This window comes from Chenopodium quinoa, unplaced genomic scaffold, assembly GCF_001683475.1.
Source record: "Chenopodium quinoa cultivar QQ74 unplaced genomic scaffold, ASM168347v1, whole genome shotgun sequence".
Lineage (NCBI taxonomy): Eukaryota > Viridiplantae > Streptophyta > Magnoliopsida > Caryophyllales > Amaranthaceae > Chenopodium > Chenopodium quinoa.
The window spans coordinates 4465416-4478645 of NW_018744693.1; the positions used below are offsets into that span (position 1 = coordinate 4465416).

A 13230-nucleotide genomic window follows, 5' to 3' on the forward strand; every position below is an offset into this window, starting at 1 on the left:
TAAAATAGAGCTTGGAAACCATCCGGATCCGGGGGTTTCATAGAACCCATTTTGAACACAACTTTCTCAACTTCACATCTAGCAAACGGCCTAGAAAGTAAATTACAGTCCTTAGTAGTAAATTCGGAGAAGACATCTGATTGTAGGTTTCCAACTACATCCTTCATCTTTGAACAAGGTCTTAAAATAAGACACAATATTATCTTGAATTTGTTGTTTATCATATATCCATCTACGTTCGGTTGGTTCTTTATTGCGGTGATATTGCTCCTCCATCTTCTAGCAATAGTACTTAGATGGAAAACGATTTATTCCGGTCTCCATCACGAATCCATTCTACTCTTGATTTTTGGTACCAAAGCAATTCTTCCTGTTCAAGTAAATCATCTAACTCATTATGGAGTTTGGACTCAAGCTTAATTAAATCCCGGGATTTTGTTCATTAAGGCAACGTTGAACACCTTTAATACGAGCAAGGAGGTTCCTCTTTTCTAAAAAAATATTATGGAATACCTCTTTATTCCATTGTTGAAGATCATTTGCTACTTTCTTAAGTTGCGACACAAGGGGTTCTGATTTACTCCATTTCTCTTCAATAAAATCTCGAAAGTGCTCATGAGTTAACCAAGCTGCTTGAAACTTGAACGGCTTGTTTACTGAAGCTATTGGAGCAAAACCATTAGGGGAAATTAGAAGCGGACAATGATTCGATTGGATGGCAGGAAGGTTCTTTGCAGCAGCATTAGCAAAACGTAAACTCCACTCCCCATTGCAAAGGGCTCTATCAAGCCTTGCACTAGTAAAGGTTTGGACCGAATTACCTCTCGACCATGTATGGTTAGGACCAGGAAATTCAATTTTCAAAAGTCCCATATCTTCCAACCATTCATTAAATTGAGCTGCGCATCTTGAAGTCTCAGGAAAACTGGTACTTCTTTCATGAGAGAACCGAGTATCATTAAAATCTCCGGCTCCCATCCAAGGTTTGTTATGAGTCAAGGCAAAATCCCTTAACTCATTCCATAAATCTTGTCTTTTCATAGAGTCGGGACTAGCATACACGACCGTGAAATACCATGGCTCCTCCCCTACACGCTTTATGTCTATAGTAATGAATTCATAGTGTTTAAAAATTGGTTCGACAGTCACTAAGTCCGGTTTCCAGAAAATCTAAATTCCACCACTAAAGCATTGAGCATCGACTCTAGTGTGACCATAATAATTACATATGGTAGCAATTCTTTCAGCTTGTTGACCATCCATGTGAGTCTCAATTAGAGCAAATACAGTAGGTTTATTATTTCTAATTACTTCTTTCAAAGAGCTAATAAAAGCACGACTACGCGCCCCTTGTACATTCCATAACATGAATAAAACAGGCAGAGAGTTTGGAGCTAAATTTGGCATGGTGTTTTCTATTAAAGTAGGAGTAGAAGGTAATGAACTTACATAAGCACTTGAGATTAATCTCATTAGGCGACTAGCTTTATTTGGGATCCGTAGATAAACTACCAGTTCCATCGGTTCTGGGATCAGTTCCTCCCATGATTCGATCCTCACCTCCAATACATTCGTCAGGGGGTCGGCAATGGCCAAATATGGCCTCTTCATTGTTTATCCCACGAAGAGAGTTTTATCCGTCGGGATCAATAGCTGGATTACATCTGAAGGTGGAGGAAATATGTGTGAGTTCCTTGGGTGTGACATCATTCGAAGCAACTTGTACAACCTCTCGAATGTCCTCTGTATTTCTTTGTGAAGTAGCTTATGTAAAGACAATGTGTGAGTTTTCTTTTCCTTCTGGGATAACGATTTTTGGAGCTTGACTTGTTGTTTTTGGAGTAAAATTATTCGTGATAGGGGTCAGTGGAACATTAATTTGAGAACTTGCCTTAGTTCCTTTAGAGGAATCTTTTTTCTTGTAGGTAAATTTTCTACCTCCTCGATTTTCTTGATCTTTTTTACCAAAATTAAAGGTAGGCTTGGGGATAACTTCGCGAAATTGCTGTGATTGGTCCCCAAAGTTAATTATGAGGATATTAGTATCTTTGATTGAGGAAGATAAAATCAAATCTTTATTAGTTTGATCACTTCCCAAATTATAAAATAAGCTTGGTTATCATTCCCTACGACCTCCTCTAAAACATTATCTTCACAAGTATTCATTGAAGCCAGTACCTCGAAATTTGATTTCCTGCCTTCGATATGATTTGGTAATTTGGTAGCATTTTTAGGAAGAGTTTAACTTTGATTTTTATCCAGATTTTTCCCTTCCTTTCCTTGACCCAACCCAACCCTACTTTTTCCGCTCTCAGGTTCCTTTTGTGACCCAATTTCTTCACTAGCATCCAATCCCCATAGTCATCCGGCCACCTCATCCGACCTTTCTTTAGCTTTTCTTTGAGGCTGCTCCACCCCATCCAACTGACCATTAACATAATCAATCACCATATTATCTGAGGGATGTTTCGAGGAACACTAGTCTTCAACATGTCCAAGTATGCTACATTTGTAACATAACACTTTAATACCTTCGTATTGTATTCTCCATATCTTTCCCTTGAGCCAGAATTTTGAAAGAAGAGGTTTTGAAAGGTCAATTTCCACACTCAATCTCGTGAACTGACACCTCTCAGCATAAGTAGTAGACTTGTCCACTCTAATGACCTTGCCTATTTTTGCTCTAATTTTTTTAGGAATTCTTTATCAAAGTATTTGATGAGTGTCATTTGTGGCACTCATTTGGTTCTTTTTAGGGTGAATTTCATGTTATACTATAGCTCTTTTACTTAGCTTTTCCTTAATTTTACTCCTTTTTTCTTTTAGTTTGCATTTTCTTAGTTGGATTTCTTTCCTTTATGCATTTCTTGGTTTATTATGTTATTTTCTCTTTTATTTGCTTGTTTTCCTTTATTTTTCAGGTTAAGGTCGTTATCCAAGTTTACCGAGGCCTCTTCCCAAGTTTGGCATTGATTAGGATGTCTAATGTTCTCCATTTGAAGCTCAAGCAGGAGAAGTGCAAGTTCCTAAAGTCCTTAAGCTGTGAATTCAAGACGTGGGGGTATGATTTCTCGTGTTGAACCCACAAATATGGAGTTTAGAAACTGCAAGGTCCTGTGTTTATCAAGAGAATTAAGTGGAGCGCACGAGGAGCATCGGCATAATAGGGAAGAGGGCTGCCCTAGCGCGGCCTGGTGGCGTGGGTGCGCCTCTCTTAGGCGCGGGCGCGCCTGTATGGGTCTTGGTTCCGTATCCAGATTTGCGCAGCCGCGCTCTCTCTTATATTTAGCCGCGCCTATACAGATTTATTTGGGAACGATCTAACTAATTTCTCTTAGTTAGTTTCACTATATATAGATTTTCTTTCTATTTTTTGGGAGAGTTCAATTTTTTCAGAAATTAGAATAAAATTAGGTTAGATTTTTAGAGAGAGAAACTCTAGTTTGTAGAGAGAGAAGTTCTTGATTGATGATTGAAGATTGATGATTCCAAGTGTTTTCTCCATTGAATTGAAGCAAGTTTGTAAGGATTTCTTTACTTTAATGCAATCTTTGTTTTGATCTCAATTTCTTTGTTAATTGTTCAAGTTGATTGATTTTTGAATTGGTTTATTCTTGATTAATATGATGATGATGAATTTGTCGTTTAGTTTTGATATTTATTTCCATGAATAGTGAGTAGTTTTCATGCTGGGGAAACGGTGAAGCATATATGAGTAATGGATTTATGCTATTTGGGTGAAATTGATGGAGTTGATGTTGTGATTAAATTGGTTGATTGATTATGTGCATGTGTGTGTTTAATTTAGGAGTGATCAACCTAGTTACTCACACTAGATTGCATTGTAAGTTCACATTGATACGGAAAATTGATTTGTGGCTTACATTTGTCGATTGAGTAGGCTTGCAAGTTTCCTAGCTAGAGTCTCTCGTAGTTGGCGCTAATTTGACCTCTAGGAGATTAGCCTACCATACTCTCTTGATTGCTTAATTATTTTTCCCTCGCAACACTCGATTTAGTCATCTCCAATCCCAATTAGTTGAATTAATTACGAGTTTATGTGGAACCATAACCTAGTGCTTGATAAATTTGATTTCATTTCGATTGTTTGATTGGTAGAATAGACACACCTCACTTCATTTCTTCGAAATAGCTTAGCTTTGACATTATCATTCACCTCCCATTCTTAATGGTTCGACCCTCAACTTACTCTATGATTGGTATAGGGGTGTGTTGAGAGATTACAAATTTTGTTTTGACCGAGGGTAGATTAGTTTTCAACGACCTAGTCTCCTCCCTAGATCAAAAATGTCGCCATTGCCGGAGAATGGCGTAGTTGTTTGCTATTGTTGTTGAGTCTATTTTTCACTAAAATTCGAAAATACAAAAATATTTTTCTCATTTGGCTACATTTGTAGCCGTGTTACGTTACTAATATTTTTCTTTGAGTTTGTGTGTGCAAGTTAACATCGGAGATATCCAGAGGGGTTCATTGAAGGAATTGGGTACTCCGGGTGTATACAAGTATGAGAGCGGGATTGCTCCATTATTGATCCCGAATAGTGACTTTGAAATCAAACCGACAATGATAACTTTGATTGAAATGCGGCAATATAGTGGAGGAGTGAATGAGAGCCCCCTAAATCATCTTAAGGAATTCGAGAAATATTGCATCACAATTAAGGTAAACGGGGTTGCTCAAGAATTCATAAGGCTTAAGCTATTTCCTTTTTCTCTAATTAGAAGAGCTCAAGAGTGGCTAGATAAAAAAGTGAAGCCTAATTATTTGAGAACTTGGGATGAAGTCACCAAGGAATTCCTTTCCCGTTTCTTCCCTCAAAAGAAAATGGCGGAGGCAAGAGCTTTGATTCAAGGTTTCAAGCAAAAATCTAGTGAAAGCCTTTATGAAGCATGGGAGAGATACAAAGAGTATCAACGTGAGTGTCCTCACCATGGGATCCCCACTTACCTAATCATTCAAATTTTTTATGGCGGTTTGAGTCCTCAAGGGAGGGCAAGTCTTGATGCCGGAGTCGGACACCCAATCATGAATAAGACCGAGGAAGAGGTTGTAGGTACCATTGAGGATGTAGTTAGAAACTACATGGAATGGAAAGATGGTGAGAAGGAGTTGATAAACAAGAGTAATACAATGGGATGCTCAATGGAACAACTCAATGCTATCAACAATTTGTCGACTCAGATTTCGGATTTAGGAAAGGAGGTAGTTTCTATCAAGTATAAGCTCGAGAGTGCGACCTCACAAGCACCAATTCTTCCCTCCCAAATTAAGAGGAGAGGTACTTCTTCTTTCTCAACTCTCTTCCTTCTTCTTGTTGCATGATTGGAGAATGTTGGTTTTGTGATTTGTCTGGAATGAATGACCATGATGCTTCTATTTGCCCTAATGTTCCTTGTAATGAATATCTTAGGAGTGAGAATGAACATGTGAACTTAGTTGCTAATAACAATGTTGGACCTAGATTTGATGCTTAAAGGAATGTTGGAAGTAGGAATTATCACAACCAAATGAACTATGATAATTATAACCAAAATGGCGGTTATAGAAACCATGGAATCCAAGGGAATTGTGGTAGCTATAACAACCATAGTTATAATGGTCAAAGTCATGGCCAAGGATATGGGGACTATAACCAAGGTTATGGTAACCATAATCACGATAGTGGCCAAAATCAATGTAGAGGTAATTGGAACAATCAAAGTAGGGGAAATTTCCAATCGAATGTTCAAAGAGTTGCCCCACTTGGATTTATTCCGAATACCCAAGATCATAGTAATAATTTGTATGATCAATCATTTTCCTCTAGGAGTTTCTTGGAAGGTGTCATAGAGAAGCAAGCCAAATTCTTAGACACCTACATGACCCTAAGCAATGAGAAATTCAATGACATGTTAACTTACCATAAGGGGTTGGAGACCTAAATTTCTCAATTGGCTAGTGAGTTTAAGGAATTTACAAATCTTTCTTCTTTGACTTCACCAAGCTTAGATCCTAAGAGCCCTATGAATGCTATTTTGACTAGAAGTGGTAGGGTCCTTAAGAGTGAAATCTCTAAGAAGAGTGATGCTAAATATAGTCCTAGCAATGGCCAAATTGAGAATGAGGGAGATGAGAATACTCTAGTTGAGGAAGTTAATAAAGAACAAGTTGAGAAGGTGAAAGACAGAGAAAGATAAGTTTACAAGCCTAAGCTCCCTTACCCCCAAAAGTTTAATAGGCACAAGTTAGACGAGCAATTTGGGAAATTTATAGAGATGCTTAGACAACTTCATCTTACTCTTCCTTTTACCAATGTGATAGAACAAATTCCAAATTATGCAAAGTTCCTTAAGGAGATTTTGAGTGAAAAAAGAACATGTGATGTGGCTGAAACAGTTAACTTGACCAAGAATTGTAGTGCAATCATAATGAACAAAATCCCACCCAAGTTGAAGGATCCCGGAAACTTTTCTATCCCTTGTACTATTTATAAAATGCAAATTGATAATGCCTTGTGTGATTTAGGAGCTAGTGTGAGCACTTTGCCATACTCAGTATATCAAAGACTAGAGAAGGGAGAACTTTTACCTACCAACATTACCTTGAAATTAGCCAATAGATCAATTAAGATCCCAAGGGGCAAGGTAGAGGATGTTCCCTTAAGGGTAGGAAAGTTCATTATTCCAGTATATTTTGTGGTCCTTGACATAGATGAGGATTCTACAATTCCTATTATTCTTGTTAGACCATTTCTTGCTACTTCGGGTGCTTTGATTGATGTCAAAAGTGCTAAGATTTCACTTAAAATTGGAGATGAGGGAGTTGAATTTGATTTGAATGAAAGTATAAAATATCCTTCTTCATCTCTTGAGAATTGCATGAGAGTTGAAATTTTAGATAATCTTGTACATTCAATGCATGAGCACTTGCTCACAACTAATGATCCTCTTTAGTGTGTTTTGTTGAACAAGGAAAAGATAAGTGCTCCTATAAAGGACATGGCTTTGTATGAGAACTTGTTATATGGGAGTGTTGAAGGAAGTGATGAGCAAATTTGCATGAAAATCTCAAGCCAAGAGGCTTTGCAAGCGTCTTTGACCTAGGAAGGTAAAGGTGCTCCTATGGTAGAGCTCAAACCTTTACCATCACATCTTATGTATGAATTCTTAGGCCCAAATTCTACTTACCCCGTGATTGTTAGCGCATCTTTGAGTGAAAGCCAAGCTCAAGGGTTATGCGGTATTTTGAGAAAGCACCAAGGTGCTTTGGGTTATACCATTGATGACCTCAAAGGTATAAGCCCTGCTTTATGTATGCACCACATAACCCTTGAGGAGGGTGCCCTTCCTTCTATTGAACGACAACGGAAATTACATCCCTAAAGGGGGGAGGTAGTGAAGAAAGAGATTACTAAGCTTTTAGATGCGGGAATCATATTCCCCATCTCAAGCTCTAGATGGGTCTCGCCCGTTCATGTCGCTCCAAAGAAGGGAGGCATGACCGTCGTCAAGAATGAAAAAGGTGAGCTTATTCCAACAAGGACGACCACCAGTTGGCGGATGTGTATAGACTATAGACATCTAAACACATCCACCAAGAAAGATCACTTCCCCCTTCCTTTCATTGATCAAATGCTTGAAAGACTAACGAGGCACAAGTACTATTGTTTCCTTGATGGTTACTTGGGATTTTTCTAAATTTCTATTCATCCTGATGACCAAGAGAAAACTACTTTTACTTGTACCTATGGTAACTTTGCCTATAAAAGAATGCCATTCGGCCTTTGTAATGCTCTCGCCACTTTCCAACGGTGTATGATGAGTATCTTTGGAGATATGTTGGAGGAGATAGAGGTGTTTATGGATGATTTTTCCGTAGGTGGAGTTTACTTTGAAGCATGCCTCGAAAATCTTGAAAATGATTTGGCAAGATGTGAGAAAGTGAACTTGGTGTTAAATTGGGAAAAATGTCATTTTATGGTTGAAGAAGGAATAGTCCTTGGGCACAAAATTTACCACAAGGGCATAGAGGTTGACAAGGCAAAGAATGAGGTTATCTAAAAGTTTCCACCTCCGGTTAATGTGAAAGGTGTGAGATCATTTTTGGGCTATGCCGGGTTCTATAAAAGGTTCATTAAAGATTTTTCACTCATTGCAAAGCCCCTCAATGATCTTCTTCAAAAGGATGCCGAGTTTGTATTCGATGACAAGTGTTTGGAGGCATTCAATAAGTTGAAGAAAGCTCTGATCTCCACTCTAATTGTTCAAGCTCCAAGATGGGATTTGCCATTTGAGTTGATGTGTGATGCAAGTGATATGGCTATTGGAGGAGTTTTAGGTCAAAGAGTTGATAAGAAACTTCATGTGATTTATTATATGTCCAAGACTCTAAATGGAGCTCAACGGAATTACACTACAACGGAGAAGGAGTTCTTGGCTATTGTTCATTCCTTTGAAAAATTTCGTTGTTATTTGTTAAGGTCCAAAACAATTGTGTTCACCGCTCATGCGGCCCTAAAATACCTTTTTGGGAAGAAGGAATCAAAGACAAGACTAATTCGTTGGGTGTTAAAGCTTCAAACTTTTGACCTTGAGATTAGAGATAATAAAGGAGCGGAGAATGTAGTAGCAGATCATCTATCTAGACTTGAGGATTTTCAAGTTTAAGATGATGGATCTCCCATTGAAGATAGAATGTTAGATGATTCTTTGCAAGCTATATATGTGAAGGAACTCCCATGGTTTTTCGATTTGGTGAACTATCTTGCTTGTGGGGAGTTTCCTCCTTCATTTTCCAAGAATCGAAGAAAGAAGCTCAAAAGGGAGGCTAGGCATTATGTTTGGGATGAACCGATTTTGTATAGAAGGGGTGTTGATGGGTTATTAAGGAGATGTGTTCCAAATGAGAAGTTGCCTAATGTATTGAAGATGTGCCACTCGGATCCGAGTGGGGGTCACATGGGTGTCTCAAATACGGCTTTGAAGGTGCTCCAATGTGGATTATGGTGGCCGAATCTCTTCAAGAATGTTTGGGAGTTTGTCTAGAGTTGTGACCGATGCCAAAGGACCGGAAACATTTCAAAGAGAAACGAAATGCCCTAACAACCCATTCTAGAGTTGGAAATTTTTTAGGTATGGGGAATAGACGTCATGGGTCCTTTTCCTACTTCCTATGGGAATCAATATATCCTTGTTGCTGTCGATTATGTGTCAAAATTGGTGGAAGCTATTGCTTCACCTACAAAAGACCATAAAGTAGCAATGAAGATGTTCATGAAGATAATTTTCCCACGGTTTGGCATCCCAAAGGAGGTTATTAGTGATAATGGATCTCATTTTGTGCATAGCGCCTTCCGCAAGATGTTGAAGAAGCATGGAGTTAATCAACGTTTCGGGCTCCCCTATCACCCTCAAACTAGTGGGCAAGTCGAAGTGTCTAACCGTCAAATCAAATTGATTCTTGAGAAGACGGTCGCAAGAAATAGGAAGGATTGGTCGGATAAGCTAGATGATGCCTTGTGGGCATATAGAACGGCTTTCAAAACTCCTATTGGCACTACTCCTTACCGCTTGTTTTATGGGAAGTCTTGTCATCTGCCAGTCGAAATTGAGCATCATACTCATTGGGCTATCAAGAAAATTAATTTTGACTTGGCAAGTGCAGGTGTGCAACGTTGGATTGATCTCCATGAGTTGGAAGAACTTCGATTGGATGCATATGATTGTGCACGCATGTACAAGACTCGTACTAAGGAAGTGCATGATAATCTTATTGAGAAGAAGAAGTTCAATGTTGGTGACAAGGTCCTCCTTTAAAATTCTAGGATGAGATTATTTCCTAGGAAGCTAATGTCTCGTTGGAGTGGTTCTTTTGTTGTTCAAGAGGTTTTTCCTAATGGTGCGGTTGAAATATCTCCTTTGGTTTTCTCAAAAACTTTCAAAGTTAATGGTCATAGGCTCAAGCGCTACTATGATGGAGTTTTGTGGGGGTTGTTCATGATATGACTCTCTATGATCCACCTTGAAGGGTGGAGAACGTCAAGCTAATGACATTAAACAAGCGCTTTTCGGGAGGAAACCCGAGTTTCTAACCATTTTCTCTATTTTCCTTGATTTTTGTTTTCTTTTTGTTGTTTCTATTCTCATTTGATTTCTTTTCTTGATTGTGTTTTTAGGTGGTTTTGATTTGATTTCCAAAAATTTTGGTACCTATTTTGAAGAGAGAGTGCTCAAGTTGATGAATTGGAAGTATGCTTAAAAAATTGAAGTTTGGTGGGTTCAAATGGTGGGTTCATGAAAATCTAGTGTTGAACCCACATTCTTGGGGTTTAGAAACTGCTTGCCTCAACCTTCATCATGATCATTTCCCTTGTACTCACCGATGTGCTCACGAGAAGGGATTCGGAAGATCGTACACCCAGAAGGGCGCGGGCGCGCGCGACTATGGAGCGGTCGCGCAGCCCTATGGCGCGGCCGCGCAACCCTTGTTGTTGCTCCTTAAACGCACCGACCTTCTCTCTTTTTCTCTCTCTTCTTTTCATTTCATTTTCACTTGGTTTTTGTTCAAGCATCATCACCATTTTCCTTCATTATTTTACTACTGAAATTTCACCATTTTTCACTTCGTCTAGTTGCTTATTACTCTTAAGTCCCACTCTACCACTTTCATTGTGATTTTCTCTTTCCAAAAGTTGGGATTTTTGGGTACCCTTTTGGTTTAGGGTTTGTTGCTTGCAATTTGACATAATTATGTTTGTTAGTGCTTTGTGTTCCATTTCTTTGTAAACTCTCATCAATCTAAGGTATGATTTCTTCATTTCTATTGATAATTATGATAAATTTTCTACCTTGGTTGTTCATGAGTGTTTAAATTGATTTGGTTATAGCCTCATTAATTGTATCCATATTGCTCACTATCTCCTTCATTTGTTGTGTTAATGATGAAATTTTGGTAATTGTATGAACTTGTGTTTGATGATTTTGCTTCACCATACTATAATTTTGGCACCACCTTTGTTGGATTTATAGTTTGATTTTATTGATATGGAAATGTTAATGTGCATAGTTTGTTTTTTATGATGGTTTGGAGTGTTGTTGCTCATGATGCATACTTGTGGCTCATGGTCCTTACTCACTAGAGCATTTTTCAATTATGTGTGTAGAATGGTTCCTCTCCGTCGAGCTAAGAGGGCTAGATGCTCTACCTATAGGGAGGTGGTTCCTCCTTCTTCCCACATCAAAGAGACTTATGGAATTGAGTTCACAAAGGAAGAGCATTGGGAAAGATTTGCCAAGCTTTCAACTCAGACACTTTTTTCTATTAGATTCCATGATTCGTCAGCAACTACTTCGTTCGTTGGGTATCGACGACGATGTGATATTTTTGGCTCAAAACTTGGGGTTAGAGGAATTCTTAATCCTTCATGCTCCCACCTACTCTCGGATTACTTTCGAATTCCTCTCTTCACTTGAGGTCCTTGAGGAGGATTTGGAAGGTGAAACTTCTCGAAGAATTTCTTTTCAAGTTTTCAACAATGATCATTCGGTGCCTCTTTCCTATTTTAATGAGTTTTTCAAGTTTCCAACTCCCAGTGAGGATGTCCCACTTGTGTATCCGGCATTTGATGCTTTGCAACGTGTTAACAGTTATTGTGAGTTCAAGTGGTGGAGGCATATTTCTATCGAGGACTCATATAGTCCTCAACATTTAAAAGCGGCGGCAATTATTCATGTGGCCTTGAGGTATATTAGTCGACTTCTTACATATGCTTTCTTCTCTAAGGAGTCCCTTGGTGCTATTTGTCGAGAGGAGTTGAGTTGGTTATGGCTAGCGGATAAGCCATTTGAAGAGGGGGTAGCGGACATTGACTTCGCTTTGCATTTGCTTGACCGTTTAATTAATATAAGAGATGGTGTCTATCTCTCCAAAAGTATCCAATTAGGGGGTATGATTACCATTTTGATTCTTTCTCTTAACAAGAAGTATGAAGCAATGCTCGAGTCACTTGTCCCAATCCATGATAAAAGGGAGAAAGCTCCTTGCCACTTCTTAAGCATCTATGCCATGATAAATCAACGTTTTTTGGAGCGCACCACCAAAGCAAACTTGTACATTTGGAAGGTTACAAGGACTACGGATTGGTGCCCCATCCCTCACCCCGAGGCTATTGGATATAGCTTTGAATAAGCTTGGGGGTGTTAGTTTGTTTTTGTTTGGTGACTTCTTGGTTTAGGTGTCGAGATTTGGCCAATATTTGCTTCATCACCTAGGTGTACCACCAAATTTTAAAATTTTAGCCTACCCCTAACCTTTTGCCTTTACGTTACAACCATTGGGAAAGACCTTTCGACCTAGAGGTTGAGTCAAATTTCGAGGGAGGGCATTATGAGTTAAAGCCTAAAGAGAGGGGATGCTTAGTCAAGAAGTCGTGTAGCCCAAAAATGTTTCTTTTCCGGCCCCTTCGAGGAGATATTGAGATGCTCATTAGAGGGAGATTTGATATTATAGGGAGAACACGGTAAGATCGAACGAGATGAAGGTGAATTGTGATAACTACTATGCTTAGCATACTCTATGTTTCAATCAACCTCGGATATCTTGAAACGTGCATACCCCTATTTGCTTAAGAAAGATGTTTATCCATTTGAAATGTGGTCATTTTGTAAAGTCCAATTCGTAAAGGTTTCAATTTTGTTTTTCTTTCTTTTACTTTCCTTTTTGTGGTTTGCCTCATGTATGTTGGTGGAGAGTTATAGGTTAAGCTCTTAGGAAACCTTTACGAGACCTCACTCGTCCTCATAGGCTACGTTGGGGTTTAAAGGGCTTGTTGTAGCTAAAAACAACCGTGATTCCTACGTTAGTGAGTCTTAGTGTATATTCCCGTCTTATGTCTTTCTTTTTCTTTTTGAATAAGTCTTTCATCCTTATTCTTTATTGCTTTGTTTTTCTCGAGGACGAGCAAAAGTTTAGCTTGGGGAAATTGATGAGTGTCATTTATGGCACTCATTTGGTTCTTTTTAGGGTGAATTTCATGTTATTCTATAGCTATTTTACTTAGCTTTTCCTTAATTTTACTCCTTTTTTCTTTTAATTTGCATTTTCTTAGTTGGATTTCTTTCCTTTATGCATTTCTTGGTTTATTTTGTTATTTTCTCTTTTATTTGCTTGTTTTCCTTTATTTTTCAGGTTAAGGTCGTTATTCAAGTTTCCCGAGGCCTCTTCCCAAATTT

The 13230-nt window shown here is 38.6% G+C and overlaps 1 protein-coding gene across 1 annotated transcript; it reads left to right on the top strand.

Moving 5' to 3' along the window:
• The first annotated feature begins 6495 nt into the window (after window positions 1-6495).
• On the top strand, window positions 6496-6954 carry LOC110702336. Its single transcript, XM_021880040.1, has one exon. It carries the CDS (start codon window positions 6496-6498, stop codon window positions 6952-6954), a length of 459 nt encoding a protein of 152 aa, XP_021735732.1.
• Window positions 6955-13230: the final 6276 nt, after the last annotated feature.

Bases quoted from the DNA above. Each gene is read 5' to 3' on its own strand.
- LOC110702336 (XM_021880040.1), top strand. From the start codon at position 6,496: ATGCAAATTGATAATGCCTTGTGTGATTTAGGAGCTAGTGTGAGCACT.